General features: G+C 44.0%; 1 protein-coding gene across 6 annotated transcripts; it reads left to right on the top strand.

The window, feature by feature from the left end:
- The first annotated feature begins 614 nt into the window (after positions 1-614).
- actr3b (actin related protein 3B) lies at positions 615-19520 on the top strand. Of its 6 annotated transcripts, none has more exons than XM_003457168.4 (12): positions 666-1205; positions 2446-2501; positions 4053-4177; positions 4285-4395; positions 8425-8520; positions 8618-8725; positions 8807-8950; positions 9035-9208; positions 9441-9533; positions 9764-9889; positions 16985-17068; positions 17435-19520. In XM_003457168.4, exons 1-12 carry the CDS (start codon positions 865-867, stop codon positions 17528-17530), a joined length of 1554 nt encoding a protein of 517 aa, XP_003457216.2. In that variant the 5' UTR covers positions 666-864; the 3' UTR covers positions 17531-19520. The 6 variants fall into 6 exon arrangements, with proteins under 6 accessions (XP_025766195.1, XP_025766193.1, XP_003457216.2 ...); XM_025910409.1 differs by lacking the exon at positions 666-1205 and adding an exon at positions 1220-1394; XM_025910408.1 differs by lacking the exon at positions 4285-4395 and having other exon boundaries at positions 656-1205.
- Positions 19521-20857: the final 1337 nt, after the last annotated feature.

Below are 20857 nucleotides of genomic sequence, written 5' to 3'. Positions count from 1 at the left end.
GGAAGAAACCAGAACCAGGCTCAGGGAGGGGCGGGGCCATCTGCTAAATGTCTCTGAGGGGGGTTGGTGAGGTGCCAATAGCCGCTCTGCTGCCCTCACCACCCGCTGCAGTTTCCTCTTCTCCTCCACAGTACAGCAGTTGAACCAGAGTAGCAGCAGTAGGTCAGAAGGCTCTCGATGGTGGAGCACTAGAAGTTAATTAGCAGTCTCTGGGAGTAATTGACGCAGCTTCCTGAGGAAGTACATCCTCTCTTATGCTTTTCCTACCTGGTGGGAAATGTTTGTGGATCAGCTAAGGTCGGCTGAGGTGTGGACTCTGAGAAACTTAAAGCTTTCTCCATCAATGTACAGGGTGGAGCACTCAGATCACCTTGTTCCCTGTGGGACACCTACGTTCAGACAGAGGGTGGAGGAGGTGTGCTCTCCCATCCTGACGTTCTGTCTCTTGGGAAGTCCAGTATCCAGGTGCACAGTGAGCTGCTGAGTCCTATACTGCTTAGATCAAGATGGCGCGGCCACGTCCAGACGCCTTCTTGACCGCTCCGCACGGTCACATTTCACTGCGTGTTATACCTGTATAACCATGCACGTGACAAATAAAGAATCTTGAATCTTAGTTTATTAACCAGTGCAGTACCACAGTATCTGTAGTACCACAGTATCTATAGTATACACAGTATATGTTGTATCAGAAGCAAAGTTTGAAGTACTGTTGTAGTCGTACTGCAGTAATGAGAGAAGCTGCTGTGAGTGTTTGCCGCCCCCTGCTGGACGTCCCGCCTCATCACACCGAGCGCGTCATTGTCGTCAATAAACTTTATTTAAAAGTTCAAAGTGCCCATTTATTGACATTTTGGAAGCAGGATGAGCCAATCAGAGCCTCCTCCTCCTCTCTTTCATTCTCTACGCTGTGAACAGCAGCGATCTCATTTACGCACATCACGTGAACGCAGCACAGACTCCGGTTACCGGGGCCGCGTCATCTGTTTCTATTTTCTCCAGCTCTCCCTCCGACCCGGAAGTGCTCGCGCACACACATACGCTCACGCACGCTCACGCACGCAGAGCGGACGCGCTCCTCCCACCATCACACACCGGACTCCGCCTCGACCACCGACACCGACACCGAGCTCTGCGGGCCGGACCGAGCAGGACCGCGCCATGTCCCTGCAGCTGCCCCCGTGCGTGATAGACTGCGGGACCGGGTCAGGACACGCGCACACACACACACGCGCGCAGTGGCAGTACATGTGACGTCATGTGTTTTTGTGAACAGCATCATGTATGTGGAGTGAGGGTGTGTGCGTGGGTGCGTGCGTGCGTGTGCGTGTGTTTAAAGGGACAGTTCACCAAAATAAAAACTGGCTCGTGGAATTGTCCACCAGCGGCTGGAGGTAAATGCGCTGTGATGATCAGGTGATCGGGGCAGGTGAGGGGCGGTGCTTACACTGAGGTCCTGCTGTTCCACATGTTCATCCAGCTGCTGCTGCTGGAGCTGCTGGTTGGGTGGAGGTTCAGGTGAAGTTGTGGAGCAGTCTGTGTGCAATCTATTCTGGGCTACAGTGTGAATGTGGGACAGCTGCACACTGACCCCCCCCTTCCCCTTGTGTGAGCCCGGCTGGCTGTTCAGAATCAGAGATCACGTGATCTCCTTCAGCCTCGACGTCGGTCTGTGCCCCCGAGCCAACGTGACATCGTGGGGTCTTTAGAAATAGCTCACGGCTGCAGGCGTTTAAAGGGTGACACCGAGCTGACTGTCAACCATGAACGCACGCATAACAGCCAAAAACACTCAGAGCAGGTCCCAGATCAGTTTGGCCTGGCTTTGGAAAGGGGTCCCAGGGTCCAGGGTCAGGTATTAGAACTGATCCCAGGGTCAGGTATTAGATGTCTGGGTCTATCCAGTAATCACAGCCAGCTCAGTTCATTTTTAATCTTTCATGATTTATTTGTCAGAACTCAGTTTAATGGAACATGTGTCATTTTTTTGTTCATGTTTTTTTGATGTAGTGAAAATACTACAGTTACTTTACAGTTACTACAGTTACTGTGGTGAGGTAAAAGTATATCATCCTAAGTGCAGGTCTGCAGTAAAAATGACTCAAACTCTGTGAGTGTCATCAGGCAAACGCTCCTGAAGTCAAACTGCTGAAGTGATTGAAGTGATGTTTCAGTGCTTCAGATCCTGATTATTGTTACTGTTGCTCATCATTTTCTACATGAACTGAATGATTACATAGAGGTCAAAGACAAAGCAGTAATCGGTCACATCTCTGTTTGTTGACTAATTTCCTGACGTTTTATCAATGTTTTATGTGCAAAACTGAATTTATAAATGTCTGCTGCGAATCACTCCACTGTTTTCCACAGAGGCCGTATTTGGACCCACAGCCAGATGTTGAGAACCTTTATGTCTAACTGTTGATTCTGTCTGTGTGGCTGCAGATACACAAAGATCGGCTATGCAGGAAACACCGAGCCACAGTTCATCATGCCGTCCTGTAAGCATCTCACAGCAACGACAGACAGACGGACAGATAGTTAAGGTTAAGTTAGTTTCATTTTCTGTTTCTAAAACTGAAAGTGAACCTAACTCTGCGTCTTCATCAGTTCTTCCACATAAGTATAAAAATATAAGTCTTCATCTAACCACACATTAAGGTTCTTACAATATCTAGTTAATGTTCTCAGGATTTAGAGAAGCTTAAATCTAATCACACCTTTGAAATGACCAAACAAACAGTTTTTAGGTTCAGAGCAGCCCTCTGATAGGCTGCAGCTTTCCCCCTGTGATAGCTGGGAAAGGCTCCAGCATCTCTAAACTCGGTAAATGGTTGATAAAAATGGATGAATGGTAGTTCAAGGCTTTGTCAGTAGAAGGTGTGAATGAGTACACCACAGTATCCCCAGCATAGTAATGAATAGAGCTGCTGTTAGTCAGTGATGCCAGGTTATTTATGTACCAAGTGAATAGGTCAGAGCCAAGTACTGACCCCTGTGGAACACCTTTTGTCCCAGTTCTCCCAATAAGATAACTGTGACATCAGTTCCAAGCCAGAACCAACCAGTCTAAAGCTGCACACTCACTGGAAGGTATTCTCAGTAACGAGCGAACCATCTTTGGCCACTTCAAGCGCCTGTGGATGAAGAAAGGGCCAAAGATGTGAAGTGTGCAGATCTGTGATGTTCTCTCCTCAACTTGGAGGCAAGCAACTCAAGGGTCTACCCAATGACAGCGAAGAATACCACTGAGTGACATATGACCTGGTAGTAAATACATTAGAGGGTCACCTAGGCAACCGGAGCCTGGAACGCTTTGAAGTGGTCGGCTACAAAACAATATGTGATGGGCCAACTGGTTCCAGCGTGGATGCAACTTAAATGTGTCAGAGAGAGCTTTATGGTCCAGTGCTGCACACTCCATCACATCATTAACCTCCTGACACGCTGCCATCCGGGCGCTGCATCAAGTCTAAATGCAAACAGGTTCCAGATATCGTGATCACACTAAAACTGGACCAACCGAAAGTTTCGGAGCGCGTGACAGTTTGGATATGAGGTTGTGCTTTCATCACGGCCTCTATCACCTCCTTCATGGAGAGCCGTTACTCAGTTCAGTTTCATGTATACACCAACAGTCAGCTGAAGGCTGTTGGCGAGAGATTCTGAAGTCTGCTTTGATGACTGATTTCCCATCATGCAGCATGTCAGTACTCAGTTACCCACATGTGTAAATGTGCCAACAGGAGGCGAGCCTGGTTATTAACTGCTGCAGAGTTTCACAATTAATAAATGTGTGAGATTACTGTACATTACACACTGATGCACTGCAGGCTCTCCCTGTGAGCGATGCAGACGGTCAGGTCAGGTTAACTGTTCCACGTGTGTTCCTCGCTGTCAGCTGCAGACTAAACAAACCGTGTGTTTAACCCCCCATCCTGGCACTTTGTGCCTTGAGTAGCCATAATAAACTTTTCAGTGGTTTATTCTGGTGTAACCAGTGAAAACCGTGACTCACGTATGTTTATGGTTGTGTTAATGGCATGCACCAGGTATTGCAATCAAAGAGTCGGCGAGCGTGGGAGAGCAGGCCCAGAGGAGGCTTGTACGAGGAGTCGATGACCTGGACTTCTACATCGGCGATGAAGCCGTAGAGAAACCCAACTATGCAACCAAGGTAGGAGAAGGAAAAGAAGCAGGACCTCTGTTTGTGCAACGAGATGTAAATGAAAGCTGACTGGTTTGGTTTGCTGCCGTTCTCCGTCCTGCTGGTTTGCTGTTTAGTGGCCAATCCGACACGGGATGGTGGAGGACTGGGACCTGATGGAGAAGTTTATGGAGCAGGTCATCTTCAAGTACCTGCGAGCTGAACCTGAGGACCACAGCTTCCTCATGGTACACTCTCACAGTGTTTGTGTTGTATTCTGTTTCATTCTTCAGGAAGTTCTTCAGCTCTTTGACTGAAGCTAACACTGATGAGGCCTTAGTGCTGTTGCTACAGTTACCGGCAGTTTAAAACCCACTGTTAAACCGAACCTCGAGCTGAGAGCAGGATCCTGAGCCGTGAAAAAGGCTCTGCTGGAGGTTTCTTCCTTCCCACGGTCACCAAAGCACTCGCTCGTAGGGGTCATGTGATTGTCGAGGTTTTATCTGCATTATTGTAGCGTCTTTACCTCAATTCAATTCAATTCAATTCAATTTTATTTATATAGCGCCAAATCACAACAAAAGTCGCCTCAAGGCGCTTTATATTGTACAGTAGATCGCACAATAACATATACAGAGAAAAACCCAACAATCATATGACCCCCTATGAGCAAGCACTTTGGCGACAGTGGGAAGGAAAAACTCCCTTTTAACAGGAAGAAACCTCCGGCAGAACCAGGCTCAGGGAGGGGCGGGGCCATCTGCTGCGACCGGTTGGGGTGAGAGAAGGAAAACAGGATAAAGACATGCTGTGGAAGAGAGACAGAGATTAATAACAGATATGATTCGATGCAGAGAGGTCTATTAACACATAGTGAGTGAGAAAGGTGACTGGAAAGGAAAAACTCAATGCATCATGGGAATCCCCGGCAGCCTACGTCTATTGCAGCATAACTAAGGGAGGATTCAGGGTCACCTGGTCTAGCCCTAACTATATGCTTTAGCAAAAAGGAAAGTTTGAAGCCTAATCTTGAAAGTAGAGATAGTGTCTGTCTCCTGAATCCAAACTGGAAGCTGGTTCCACAGAAGAGGGGCCTGAAAACTGAAGGCTCTGCCTCCCATTCTACTTTTAAATACTCTAGGAACAACAAGTAGGCCTGCAGTCCTACAAATTCGAGTCTATTAGATAGATATGATACAAACCACTGCAGTGCAGTACCTGTAATACCTACAGCATGTTCTAATCGCTCTAATAGGATATTATGGTCAACAGTATCGAACGCTGCACTGAGGTCTAGCAGGACAAGCACAGAGATGAGTCCACTGTCAGAGGCCATAAGAAGATCATTTGTAACCTTCACTAAAGCTGTTTCTGTGCTGTGATGAGCTCTGAAACCTGACTGAAACTCTTCAAATAAGCCATTCCTCTGCAGATGATCTGTTAGCTGTTTGACAACTACTCTTTCAAGGATGTTTGATATGAAAGGAAGGTTGGAGATTGGCCTATAATTAGCTAAGACTGCTGGGTCTAGAGATGTTTTTTAAGTAAAGGTTTAACTACAGCCAGCTTGAAGGCCTGTGGTACATAGCCGATTATTAGAGATAGGTTGATCATATTTAAGATTGAAGCATTAATTAATGGCAGGACTTCTTTGAGCAGTTTTGTAGGAATGGGGTCTAAAAGACACGTTGATGGTTTGGAGGAATTAATTATTGAAGTTAACTCAGAAAGATCAATTGGAGAAAAAGAGTCTAACTTAACATCGATGGTACTAAAAGTAGCTGTAGATAATATTACATCTGTGGGATGATTATTGGTAATTTTTTCTCTAATGATAAAAATTTTATTTGTGAAGAAGTTCATGAAGTCATTACTAGTTAACGTTAAAGGGATGGTTGGCTCAGTAGAGCTCTGACTGTTTGTCAGCCTGGCTACAGTGCTGAAGAGAAACCTGGGGTTGTTCTTATTTTCTTCAATCAGTGATGAATAGTAAGATGTTCTGGCTTTGCGGAGGGCTTTCTTATAAAGCAGCAAACTATTTCTCCAGGCTAAATGATGATCCTCTAAATTTGTGACACGCCATTTCCTCTCCAGCTTACGAGTTATCTGCTTTAGGCTACGTGTTTGAGAATTATACCACAGAGTCAGGTACTTCGGATTTGAGACCTTAGTTTTCACAGGAGCTACAGTATCCAGAGTCGTACGTAGTGAGGAGGTAAAATTATTAACAAGATAATCGACCTCTGTTGGAGTAGCGTTCAGATAGCTGCTCTGCTCTATGTTGGTACAGGGCATTGAAGATGATAACAGTGGGTGGATTATATTCTTAAACTTAGTTACAGCACTTTCAGAAAGACATCTACTGTGATAAAGTCTACTCTCCACTGCTGTGTAATCAGTTATTGTAAATGTAAATGTTATCAGGAAATGATCAGACAGCAGAGGGTTTTCAGGAAACACTGTTAAATGTCCAGTTTCTATGCCATATGTTAAAACAAGATCTAGAGTGTGATTAAAGTGGTGGGTTCTTTTGGGATAGTTTTTGGGTAGTTTGAATGTCTCGGTGGTGTTGATTCATTTAAACTAACATACTCATCCTGCTGCAACCAGGTTTCTGTAAGGCAGAGTAAATCGATTTGTTGATCAATTATTAAGTCATGTACTAACAGAGACTTGGAGGAGAGAGACCTAATATTTAATAATCCACATTTCACTGTTTTACTCTTTGGTTCAGATGTGGATACTGTATTGTTCTTTCTTTTTGATTTTTTATGTTTAAGTTGTTTGTTGCTGGTTTTTAGTTTGTCTTTTGTCTGTTTGGGAGCTGACACAGTCTCAATGGAGATGGGTTTTTGGGGGGCTAGCAGGAGGAGAGAAGCTGCAGAGAGGCGTGTAAGACTGCAGCTCTGCTTCCTGGTCCCAACTCTGGATAGTCATATTTTGGGGGGTTTAATAAATTGGTCCATATTTCTAGAAATGAGAGCTGCTCCATCCAAAGTGGGATGGATGCCGTCTCTCCTAACAAGACCAGGTTTCCTCCAGAAGGTTTGCCAATTATCTATGAAGCCCACATCGTTTCTGGGACACCACTCAGACAGCCAGCAATTTAAGGAGAACATGCGGCTAAACATGTCACTCCTGGTCTGATTGGGGAGGGGACCAGAGAAAACTACAGAGTCCAACATTGTTTTGGCAAAGTTACACACCGATTCAATATTGATTTTAGTGACCTCCGATTGGCGTAACCGGATGTCATTACTGCCGACGTGAATGATGATCTTACTGTATTTACGTTTACCCTTAGCCAGCAGTTTTAAATTTCCTTCAATGTCGCCTGCTCTGGCCCCTGGAAGACAATTGACTATGGTTGCCGGTGTCTCTAGCTTCACATGTCTGAGAACAGAATCACCAATTACCAGAGTTTGACCCCCGGCGGGTGTGTCGCCGAGTGGGGAAAAACGGTTAGACACATGAACAGGTTGGTGGTGTACCTGGGGCTTCAGTTTAAGACTATGCTTCCTCCTCACCGTCACCCAGCCGCCCTCTTTCCCCAGCTGCTTGGGGTCTGCCGGGGAACAGCTAGCGGGGCCTACGCTATCTTCGGCTGCACCAGCTACAGGGGCCTGGCTAGCTACGGGTGAATGAAGGGTGCGAAGCCGAGTCTCCAATTCAGTAATCCTGGCCTCCAGAGCTGCAAATATGCTACATTTGTTACAGGTATCATTACTGCTAAAGGAGGCCGAGGAGTAGCTAAACATCTGACACAATGAGCAGGAAAGTGCAGGAGGGACAGGTGAAGTAGCCATGGTGCTAACGAGTCGGCTACGAGCTAAGCTAAGCTAGCGAAACAGTACAGAGACAGTGAGTGAATACTTTGGCTATAAATTAGGTAGTGAGTACACAGAAAGGGTGATTCAGATGAAGCATGTGAAGATTATACTATGAAAAAAGAATGTATTTAAAAGTTTTTAATTAAATTGCTAAGCAGAAAAGCTACTCAGAAACACCACTGTGTTTGAGCAGGAACAGGAAGTGATACTCTACCACAGAGCAGTGTCACGGATATGGTGCTCTGTAAATACAATGTGTGTGTGTATGTGTGTGTGTGTGTGTCTCTGTGTGTGTTTGTGTTTTTGTGTCTATGTGTGTGTCTGTGTGTGTGTCTGTGTGTGTGTGTGTGTGTCTGTGTGTGTGTCTGTGTGTGTGTTTGTGTTTTTGTGTCTATGTGTGTGTCTGTGTGTGTATGTGTGTGTGTGTGTGTGTGTGTGTGTGTGCAGACAGAGCCTCCTCTCAACACTCCAGAGAACAGGGAGTATTTGGCTGAGATCATGTTTGAGACTTTCAACATACCTGGACTCTACATCGCAGTACAGGTGAGACACGCTGATATCCTTAAACAACTTCCAGCACATTCCAGAATCCTGGAGAAGGTTCCAGGACCCTGTGGCGTAAAGTGCGTCTCTCCATCAGGCGGTGCTGGCGTTGGCGGCGTCCTGGACATCCCGGCAGGTTGGACAGAGGACTCTGACCGGCGTTGTGATCGACAGCGGAGACGGCGTCACACACGCCATCCCCGTGGTGAGAAACACACCCACCTGAAACAGAAGGGGCGGGGTTTGAGCCGCTCTACTGACTGACCGGTCGGCTCATGTGTCACAGGCTGAGGGCTACGTGATTGGCAGCTGTATAAAACACATCCCCATAGCAGGGCGGGACATCACTTTCTTCATCCAACAGCTGCTTAGAGACCGAGAAGTGGGGATCCCACCGGAGCAGTCTCTGGAGACCGCCAAGGCCGTGAAGGTACCAGAGTGCTCCTCCTCTTCTGTCTTCCTGTCTGTACTCCTGTGTACTTTAGTGTGTATTTGTGTGTACTTATGAGTGTAGGAGCGATACTGTTACATCTGTCCGGACATCGTAAAGGAGTTCACAAAGTATGACTCTGACCCAGGAAAGTGGATCAAACAGTACAGAGGAGTCAACGCCATCAGTAAGACCGCCTTCCATATTGACGTGGGCTACGAACGCTTCCTGGGCCCTGAGATCTTCTTCCACCCCGAGGTTACAACACAGTCTTTTTGTATTTACATTTTGCTCCAATCTATTTTCATTCAGTACACAAAAATGAATAAAAGTAACAAATTAACTGAGCTTCATATAGTTTGAAAATGTAAAGGCTCAAGAACAGAACCCTGAGGAACCCCACAGCTGCTCTGTTCTAATGCCAGTTCATGCTGATAAAATCAAAATAACATAAATAATAATACATGACATGTGAATATGTGTTCTCCAGTTTGCTAATCCAGACTTCATGCAGCCTATCTCTGATGTCGTTGATGAGGTCATCCAGAGCTGTCCAATTGATGTGCGCAGACCGCTCTACAAGGTAATTCACGAGTGTGTAATCATTACAAATGCACACACATGGTTGTTATATCTCTTGGTGTATTTGTGCAAAAACCACTGTGGGTTTTGGATGAGTTCTGATAAGTTACATCCATTTTCTTGACAACTTATCCAGTTCAGGGTCATTGGTGGGTCGGGGCGTGTAGATTTGTTGTGAATGACTGAGGCTGAGGATTTGCTGAAGCTGTGCGAGTCTTCTGTGTCCATCAGAACATCGTGCTCTCTGGAGGTTCCACCATGTTCAGAGACTTTGGCCGACGGCTGCAGAGGGACCTGAAGAGGGTGGTGGATGCTCGGCTGAAGCTGAGCGAAGAGCTAAGCGGAGGACGGATAAAGGTGAGCCTGACCAGCATGTGCAGGCCAATCCAGACTTCTATGACCCAAACACATCTGGAAGCAGAGGTTTTTAACATTGGTCAGCTTCAGGTAAAGCTCGTCTTTGTGTGGAACTGTTTCAGTCAAAAGGCTGAAACTGGTCCCCACTGAGCTCCTCCACAGTCCAGATCAGTGCTGGTCCCATGCTGGTCCCAGCTGGAATCACCTTCCTATTAATAGCAGAGGTGGGAAATAAAATTCTACTTAAGTACAAATACTTTGTACTTAAGTAGAATTTTCAGCTATCTGTACTTGAGTACTTTCTACTCCTTACATTTTCAAACAGGATCATGACTTTAGGTTTATCTGTAGTTTATACTCTGGGTTTAAAGTGGAGTGCAGGTGTCCGTATGTTTAGCATTTAGCTATCCCTACTGAAGAGAAGCGAGCAAAACTTTCTTACTGTATGTAGGGCTGCTCGATTATGGCAAAAATGATAATCACGATTATTTTCACTGAAATTGAGATCTCGATTATTTGACGATATTTATTTAACAATAACAATGTGTTGAATAATGGCTTTAAAGACTGTCAAAAAATAATCTAAAATAGTGTGCAAATACTGATTACAGTGCAAATGTTTGCAATATAAAAAATAAATGAAAAATGTAAACATCTATGTTTAGTGAACTTCAAAATACTGCACAATATTTGATCCACGTCTGACTCCGCGAACCCATAATGTTTCCACCAATGTTCCCTCTAATATTTCATGTGTCTGAGCGAACACACAAACTCCCTGAGCGTCCCTTGGACCACTGTGAGCGACATCAGACGTGTGCACTGTGGTCACGCCAGCATCGAATCCATCCAAGTTACGGTTTATTAAAATAATCAAATTACAGCATTTACATTTATGTTAGACGACTTTTAATTAACTGCTTTAGCCCACTTACAATGAAAATTTAAAAAATCCTGTTCATGACCTGTGTAGTATGTTAACACTATTGGAAGTAAAAATAACTTGAACTCCAATTTTGAAAACACAACTTTCTTTCTTTCTTTTTTTTTTCATAAAGCTCTGACTTGTATTATGAGTCTGTGGTCTGGGAGAGAGTCCGTAACTCTGTCTGCAAAATACAGCATATAATGACCAATGCTGGGCAATTAATTATATAGCTACTACTTCAAAAAAGTAACTCAGTTTGGCAAACAACAAAGTTTTTTGCAGCTATTTATTTTTTTTAATGCAGCCAAGGCGTTTTTAAATAAACATTTCAAACTATTTACAGAACAATCAGCTGTTCTGCATCAAATCTGATGCCACACAAATTATTTGTGCTGCTCCAAAAACTACACAAGATTTGCGCTAAACGTCTCAAATCTCTCACATCTCAGAACACCGCCGTCACTCCTAAAACTTCCCCCCGTTTCTTAACAACTAGATGCCACGTTGCCATATCATTTTTTGATTGGTCGACACGGTACTTTTTTCGACCAATAGGAAAGGGTGGGGGTTTTTTGGTGTTGTTTTTGCTCACAGGCTTTCGAGGTTTTCCTTATAAAACGCCGTTTTTACCGTTTCTTCCCGCAGTAAATATAAACAACGACAGTATTCAGGAAGAAAACCAAACATTGCAGATATTTTTATCATAACTCTGGTTTTACGTGGCCGATCAACACAATTTAAAAACTGGTATAAAGTCCACACTTTTTCCGTCAGTTGTTCCGTCTGTCCTGCTCACATCTCCAATGGTTGGACACGTTGTCATTAACGTGGCTTCACTCCACATCAGCCACACCGCTTTGCTAGCTAAAACACCGGTGTCGGCACATAAGGACGCTGTCATAGCCTGTCAGCGATGTTGATTGGCTGCGTATATACGAATGTGAATCGCATTATTGGCTGGACTACAGGATAAGGTGGCATCGTTCTAATCCCATACAGGAGCAGCCAGTCACTCACTGACTAACACTGCAAAACAGAATTGTTAAAGTATTTATTTTAATTTCAATTCAGGTTAGATTTTTTTTGTGCGCAACACAGATTTTCTGTGCGCAGAGACCGTGCCAGCAGTGCGCAATTGCGCACGTGCGCAGCTTAGAGGGAACATTGGTTTCCTACCACTGAAGTCGTTTTACCCGCTTCCCTCGGGTCCTCTTGTGACGCGTGTTCGAAACACAGAGAGGTGTGCTCGATTTGCCACACGGAGCAGCGCGAGAGTAAAGCACGAGGGAGGTGCTAATAATCGGCTCAGTCATTTTTAATGATCGTTGAAAACCCAGATCGTAATCGAGATTAAAATTCGATTAATTGAGCAGCCCTACTGTCAGGTAATTTGAAATGAAGCTTAACAAACATCAGCAAACACACAAACTGTCTGTGTGCAGTTTGTCTCACAGTGTGCTAAAGGTGCAGCTGCTTTTTCACAGGGAGAGAAAAGACCGAGAGCTAAGTTCACTCAGAGATGGAGAAAGATAAGAAAGAAGGAAAGGAGAGGAAGAAGAGAGCTTAGAGTTTAAGGGAAGGATGCTCATTTAAAGCTCACATGGAAGTTCTCATGATGTTAAACCTGCTACTAATCAAACTGAAGCAGACTAACTGTGTTATTTAAAGGCTGCAGGTTAGTGCAGGATAAACAGGTGAGTTTGTACTGTGATGGCTTTAAAGTAAAGACCAGTGTGTGACTGCTGCACAGTGACTGTCTAATAAAGATAGCATAAACTGTGTACTGTCAGTGTAGAGGATGAAATCAGCCAGGACAGCTCAGGAAACATCTGCTCACATCTGGTTGAATCCAGGTGTGTACATCCACAGAGAGCAGCAGGTCAGCTGATCACAACCTGCACACTAAGAACATCTACTGGAGCTCTCAGTGGAAATGATTGTGAGTTTGGTTCTTTTCCCCACACTGAGCCATTACAGCTGACTTTAGGTTCCCCACCTGCTGAATCCACTTCACCCTCTGACTGTGCACATGTTCCTGTTTAAAATTCAATTCAATTTTATTTACTCAGACACAACAGCAGTCACCTCAAGGTGCTTTATACTGTAAGGTAGATCCTACAATAATAAATACAGAGAAAAACCCAACAATCATATGACCCCCTATGAGCAAGCACTTTGGCGACAGTAGGAAGGAAAAACTCCCTTTTAACAGGAAGAAACCTCCGGCAGAACCAGGCTCAGGGAGGGGCGGGGCCATCTACTGTGATTGGTTGGGGTGAGAGAAGGAAAACAGGATAAAGACATGCTGTGGAAGAGAGACAGAGATTAATAACAGATATGATTCGATGCAGAGAGGTCTGTTAACACATAGTGAGTGAGAAAGGTGACTGGAAAGGAAAAACTCAATGCATCATGGGAATCCCCGGCAGCCTACGTCTATTGCAGCATAACTAAGGGAGGATTCAGGGTCACCTGGTCCAGCCCTAACTATATGCTTTAGCAAAAAGGAAAGTTTGAAGCCTAATCTTGAAAGTAGAGATAGTGTCTGTCTCCTGAATCCAAACTGGAAGCTGGTTCCACAGAAGAGGGGCCTGAAAACTGAAGGCTCTGCCTCCCATTCTACTTTTAAATACTGTAGGAACAACAAGTAGGCCTGCAGTGTGAGAGCGAAGTGCTCTAATAGGGTGATATGGTACTACAAGGTCATTAAGATTAGATGGGGCCTGATTATTTAAGACCTTGTATGTGAGGAGCAGGATTTTGAATTCAATTCTGGATTTAACAGGAAGCCAATGAAGGGAAGTCAAAACAGGAGAAATCTGCTCTCTCGTTCTAGTCCCTGTCAGGACTCTTGCTGCAGCATTTTGGATTAACTCAAGACTTTTCAGGGAGTTTTTAGGACATCCTGATAATAAAGAATTACAGTAGTCCAGCCTGGAAGTAATGAATGCATGAACTAGTTTTTTAGCATCACTCTGAGACAGGATATTTCTAATTTTAGAGATGTTGCACAAATGGAAGAAAGCAGTCTTACATATTTGTTTAATATGTGTGTTGAAGGACATGTCCTGGTCAAAAATGACTCCAAGGTTCCTCACAGTGTTACTGGAGGCCAAGGTAATACCATCCAGAGTAAGAATCTGCTTAGATACCATATTTCTAAGATTTTCAGGTCCGAGTACAATAACCTCAGTTTGATCTGAATTAAGAAGCAGAAAGTTAGCGGCCATCCAGGTCTTTATGTCTTTAAGACATTCCTGCAGTTTAACTAATTGGTCTGTGTTACCCGGCTTCATGGACAGATAGAGCTGCGTGTCATCTGCATAGCAGTGAAAATTTATGTTATGTCTTCTAATGATGCTGCCTAAGGGAAGCATGTATAATGTAAATAGAATTGGTCCTAGCACTGAACCCTGTGGAACTCCATAATTGACCTTAGTGTGTGAAGAGGACTCTCCATTTACATGAACAAATTGGAGTCTGTTAGAAACCTGGGGTTGTTCTTATTTTCTTCAATCAGTGATGAATAGTAAGATGTTCTGGCTTTGCGGAGGGCTTTCTTATAAAGCAGCAAACTATTTCTCCAGGCTAAATGATGATCCTCTAAATTTGTGACACGCCATTTCCTCTCCAGCTTACGAGTTATCTGCTTTAGGCTACGTGTTTGAGAATTATACCACGGAGTCAGGTACTTCGGATTTGAGACCTTAGTTTTCACAGGAGCTACAGTATCCAGAGTCGTACGTAGTGAGGAGGTAAAATTATTAACAAGATAATCGACCTCTGTTGGAGTAGCGTTCAGATAGCTGCTCTGCTCTGTGTTGGTACAGGGCATTGAAGATGATAACAGTGGGTGGATTATATTCTTAAACTTAGTTACAGCACTTTCAGAAAGACATCTACTGTGATAAAGTCTACTCTCCACTGCTGTGTAATCAATTATTGTAAATGTAAATGTTATCAGGAAATGATCAGACAGCAGAGGGTTTTCAGGAAACACTGTTAAATGTCCAGTTTCTATGCCATATGTTAAAACAAGATCTAGAGTGTGATTAAAGTGGTGGGTGGGTTCTTTTACATTTTGAGAGAAGCCAATTGAGTCTAATAACAGATTAAATGCCATGTTGAGGCTGTCATTTTTAGCATCTACATGGATGTTAAAATCACCCACAATAATTATTTTATCTGAGCTGAGCACTAAATCAGATAAAAAGTCTGAGAAATCAGAGAGAACCTCTGTGTAAGGCCCAGGTGGATGATAGATGATAAGAAGTAAGTCTGGTTTCTGAGTTTTACAGCTGGGGTGGACGAGGCTAAGCATCAGGCTTTCAAATGAATTAAAAGTATGTCTGGGTCTTTGGTTGATTAATAGACTGGTGTGAAAAATTGCTGCCACACCGCCCCCTCGGCCTGTGCTTCGAGGTTTCTGGTAGTTAGAATGACTCGGGGGTGTTGATTCATTTAAACTAACATAATCATCCTGCTGCAACCAGGTTTCTGTAAGGCAGAGTAAATCGATTTGTTGATCAATTATTAAGTCATGTACTAACAGAGACTTGGAGGAGAGAGACCTAATATTTAATAATCCACATTTCACTGTTTCACTCTTTGGTTCAGATGTGGATACTGTATTGTTCTTTCTTTGTGATTTTTTATGTTTAAATTGTTTATTGCTGGTTTTTAGTTTGTTTTTTGTCTGTTTGGGAGCTGACACAGTCTCTATGGAGATGGGTTTTTGGGGGGGGTAGCAGGAGGAGAGAAGCTGCAGAGAGGCGTGTAAGACTGCAACTCTGCTTCCTGGTCCCAACTCTGGATAGTCATATTTTGGGGGGTTTAATAAATTGGTCCATATTTCTAGAAATGAGAGCTGCTCCATCCAAAGTGGGATGGATGCCGTCTCTCCTAACAAGACCAGGTTTCCTCCAGAAGGTTTGCCAATTATCTATGAAGCCCACATCGTTTCTGGGACACCACTCAGACAGCCAGCAATTTAAGGAGAACATGCGGCTAAACATGTCACTCCTGGTCTGATTGGGGAGGGGACCAGAGAAAACTACAGAGTCCGACATTGTTTTGGCAAAGTTACACACCGATTCAATATTGATTTTAGTGACCTCCGATTGGCGTAACCGGGTGTCATTACTGCCGACGTGAATTATGATCTTACTGTATTTACGTTTACCCTTAGCCAGCAGTTTTAAATTTCCTTCAATGTCGCCTGCTCTGGCCCCTGGAAGACAATTGACTATGGTTGCCGGTGTCTCTGTCTGAGAACAGAATCACCAATTACCAGAGTTTGACCCCCCGGCGGGTGTGTCGGGTGTGTCGCCGAGTGGGGAAAAACGGTTAGACACATGAACAGGTTGGTGGTGTACCTGGGGCTTCTGTTTAGGACTATGCTTCCTCCTCACCATCACCCAGCCGCCCTCTTTCCCCAGCTGCTTGGGGTCTGCCGGGGAACAGCTAGCGGGGCCTACGCTATCTTCGGCTGCACCAGCTACAGGGGCCTGGCTAGCTACGGGTGAATGAAGGGTGCGAAGCCGAGTCTCCAATTCAGTAATCCTGGCCTCCAGAGCTGCAAATATGCTACATTTGTTACAGGTATCATTACTGCTAAAGGAGGCCGAGGAGTAACTAAACATCTGACACAATGAGCAGGAAAGTGCAGGAGGGACAGGTGAAGTAGCCATGGGGCTAACGAGTCGGCTACGAGCTAAGCTAAGCTAGCGAAACAGTACAGAGACAGTAAGTGAATACTTTGGCTATAAATTAGGTAGTGAGTACACAGAGAGTGTGCTTCGGATGAAACACGTGAAGATTATAGTATAAAAAAAAATGTATTTAAAAGTTTTTAATTAAATTGCTAAGCAGATAAGTACATTTCAGAGCCGGTACTTTTTCACTTTTACTTGAGTAAAGAATTACAATCAGTACTTGAACTTAATGGAGTATTTTTTAACAGTAGTATCTGTACTTGTCTGTAGTTTTGCCACCTGTGATTAATAGTCACCAGATCCTGGTGCAGCAGATAACAGCACAGAGCAGAGTTAGGCTTTAATGTTACAGCCTTTACCTGGACAGCATTTAACTGGATTACTGGTTTGTTCCCAGTTTGTTTGTGATGTTAATCGTTTATATGCAGATGATGTGTTTTTGTGTGTTGGCAGCCGAAGCCGATGGAGGTTCAGGTCGTCTCACATCACATGCAGCGTTACGCCGTCTGGTTTGGAGGCTCCATGTTGGCGTCCACGGTAACCAAAACTTTTGTGTGCTTCTACTTTCACACAAAGCATTTTCTTAAACAATATGTGGCTGGAGGAAATGAGCCTGCTCAGTAAACTCTTTCCTGACGAGTTTATGGTATCAGGTCTTAGTGAATACAATATGCATTCAGTTTATAACTGATGGCCCCTCTGGAGAGACCAGGAACCAGAGGAGTGGCTGATGATGTCAGAACATCCAGACTGTGACAGCTCAAACACAGTTTGAAAACCAAAAACATGATTTTGTGAAAGAACATCAGACAAAATGTCCTCGCTTTTTAAAACCGTTCCATAAAGTTTTTGCACTTCCAAACCTCTAACCTTTTTTTACACTGTATGTTGTTGTGTTTGCAGCCAGAGTTTTTCCAGGTGTGTCACTCGAAGAAGGACTACGACGAGATCGGGCCGAGCATCTGTCGACACAACCCCGTGTTCGGCATCATGTCCTGATGGCAGCGCCGAGCCCATCGGCCCGCTAACCTGTTAGCCCGCTAGCAACCAGCCACTCAGCCATTAACCTGATAGTTTTTTGCCCTTCTCAGTTTTCACCTATGAGGCTGCTAACCTGTTAGCGGGCTAGCTCAGCATCATCAAGCACATGGAGAGCGTGAAGCACAAAGGCAGTTAGAGAGCACGACAAAGTTTGCAGTGGTTTTGTTTTGATAAATTTACTCCACAGAGAAGAATTTTACCGAGAACAAGAGGAGCTGCAGGAGACGTGGTGTAGTTAGCCAACCTTCTTCCAACACGTAGCAGTGAGATCCTCTGAAGCTGAGGCTGTTGTCCCGACAGCAGATAATGATAAAGATGGCGTCTGCTCGCCTCTCATCCTCATTTCGGCCTTTTATCAAACACAAGCAGCCAATCTGTTCTGAAGCTGGCGACGGTGAATTTAACAGGACGAGCCTCTGGATGTTTTCTGTCACTCTGCATGTGTGTCAGCATGTTTGTGGCCCTGCTATAACGATCAGACTCACACTGAATCTCACTGACTTGTTGTCTCTAAACTAGAAAAAGCTCTAAAATCCGTCTTTTCGTCTTTGGGACAGCGTCGTAGACGTCCAGATCAACAGACAGAAAATGATTTTCTTTGGTGGTGATGGTCTCATTTTCTCTCTGGCAGCACAATCAGGTGTATTTTTGAGTGCTGCAGCCTGCAGAGGGTGCCGACGGTCTCAGAACAGCGACGCAGTGTGACGTCACAATCAAGGGGACCTGTTCTGCTTTTTCTCGTTTTCTGGTACAATAGTAAAGTCATAGTCTCTGATGTTGAGATGAAACACCACCCATGTGTCAGATAACGAGCTCATCACCACACTGGCTTCCTGAAATGGCCCAATCAGAAGAAGCTGGGATTTTAGGGGTTGTTTTAGACGGAGCATAACAAGGCTTTAGACAAGGCTCATTTTGATCTCTGAATCATGCAAAGCTACTCTAGAAGAATCAAAGAAGAAAGATACAGACCTGAGAGCAGTCTTTAGAATCTGAATTCACAGGTTTACAGAGCGTGACGTCTTCCTCCTCAGGACGTCGTGATGTTCGTCAGAATAAACCTCCATCATTTCAATCAGGATCAGAGAGAAGCCCAGCTCTGATTCTGTGTTTGCTCCAGTCTCACTGTGATGGAGCGATGTTGGTCTGAACATCACTCTCTGGGTCTACGGCCCCAAGATCCCCCAAAAAACCACCAGACAGAATAAAAAGGGAGAGTAAATCTATTCATGTTAACATATAAAGTGTATTTTGTGACTTTAGATATAAGAGACGACTGACTGTGGCTCAGTATGAGCATTTATTTTTGATGAAATTGGATTAGCGTGAGCCGGGAAGAGGCTCCAAATGATTCTGGGTCATGGATTTAGTTTTTAATGTGTTCAGGCTCTATATTTGTTTAAAAAAAAAATAACAATAATAATAATAATAATAATAATAATAAATGGTAAATGGCCTGTATTTGTATAGCGCTTTACTTGGTCCCTACGGACCCCAAAGTGCTTTTTACACTACATTCAGTCATCCACCCATTCACACACACATTCACACATACAAATATAAACTTGTATGAAGACACACACGCACATCAATATATATTTATATTGACAGAGAGAGCAAGAATCAGACTGAGCCAAGATCAGGTCCAAACAACCTGCAGCATGTGTTCAGGTGCAGTCATGTGATGGGCATGTCTTCCAGAAGTCATTGTAAGGTGAGATGCTCAGTTTGAAGATTTGCTTCCACAACACGTTTTCTCTTACAGCGCAGGGATGAAAGCAGATAATATCCACGTTATGCAAATCAGTGTTTCTTAAACGAGATGAAGCCTCATTTGCATATTTAAAAATCAACCTTCAAACAGTTCATGTCTGTAATTAGTCAGTTTCACAATATTATCTGTACGTACTGGTTTCCAATAAACATGTATGAAGTTCTGCAGATCATATCTTTGCTTTCTCCAAGTCAGTTCTTTTCTTGCACCATAAATCTTCTCCTTAACTCCAGCACAACCGTCTGTCAGTGACCCTCCGACCTCTGGCTGTGAGGATCTGCCATAGTCCTCAGATGGACCTGTGCCTGCTCATTTAAGCCACACCCACTTCCATCAGTGTTTTCTCTTTATTATCACAAGGTTGGCTGACTGCTTCACCATGCATGCCGATAGTGAACCTTACGTTGCTGCTTTCACTTTAGCTGCTTTCATTTTACTTGAATGTTCAAACTTTTGCATTTGATCCAGTGACTTGGATCTGTTACCATTACAGGGCTTGAGTAACCTGTGAGAGCTAATGATACTGTTCTACTGTAGATGAATCACCTGAATGAGGAGGTGCACTCCTCTGTATTTCATGCTCAGTTACTCTGACTAAATCTCCTTTTCACCTCACTCTTATACCTGTTCACCCTTTGTCCCTCCTCTCCAACTCCACCCACTGTGACATCACCAGCCACCCTTATCATCCCCTCTCTGTCTATCACAGTCATTACATTTTCTTCTCTTCTGTATATGTAACATAGAAGAGTCCATTACATGTGAATATTCTCCAGTGTATACTGTCACTCTACAGTCCCCATCAGCCCACGCTGACACCAACAAGCAGAATCCTCGTTTAACTAAAGTAGATGTGAAAACAATTACACAAAACGACCGCCTCCTGTTATTAAATCAAATATTTTAAAGTCCTTGTTTTTGCGCGCGCGCACACACACACACACACACACACACACACACTTAGCTCAGACTCGGTGTGAGGACTGTCTTTAGAATAATTATTATGTCTTATTTTTTGTATCTGTTACATCGGTTAAACTTACACCTCGTTAAACTCTGATCACTGTTAAACATAATTAACTATCAGTAAATCTCTTATACATAAAATCACCTATGTCCTTTGATCTTTAACAAAGACGAGCACTCTGTATCAGTTTGAACATGACAGGCTGGATGTTAATGCCTTTGAATCTCTCAGGAGAAGAAAGCCGGGGGGGCTTCAGGCTCTCTGCCTGAGTTCTCACTAATATGACATCACGTGGCTGCTGCAGTAAAGATGTAGTAGTACATCACAATTCAGTACATCGTGCTGCTTTGAGGATTTTTATCGCTGTTTTTAGTCAGGATTTTATCACAAACATCATAACAGACAGATGTGATGGGTTTGTCTCTCAAACGTAAACACAGTGTGTATATAAGGTGTATCATTTTAAAACCAGACGGTAATAACTAGATAACCATAGCTAGGTATGCTTTTTATGTATCGCACTGGGATTCAGGACTACAGTCAA

The sequence above is a fragment of the Oreochromis niloticus genome, linkage group LG9 (genome assembly GCF_001858045.2).
Source record: "Oreochromis niloticus isolate F11D_XX linkage group LG9, O_niloticus_UMD_NMBU, whole genome shotgun sequence".
NCBI lineage: Eukaryota > Metazoa > Chordata > Actinopteri > Cichliformes > Cichlidae > Oreochromis > Oreochromis niloticus.
The sequence above is the reverse complement of the archived record's forward strand: the minus strand, read 5'-3'. Positions and strand labels throughout refer to the sequence as shown.

Coding starts and splice junctions, on each gene's coding strand:
- actr3b (XM_003457168.4), top strand. CDS start 865: ATGAGCCAATCAGAGCCTCCTCCTCCTCTCTTTCATTCTCTACGCTGT. Junction 2,502..4,052: donor ACAGTTCATCATGCCGTCCT/GTAAGCATCTCA, acceptor GGCATGCACCAG/GTATTGCAATCAAAGAGTCG. Junction 4,178..4,284: donor AACCCAACTATGCAACCAAG/GTAGGAGAAGGA, acceptor TTTGCTGTTTAG/TGGCCAATCCGACACGGGAT.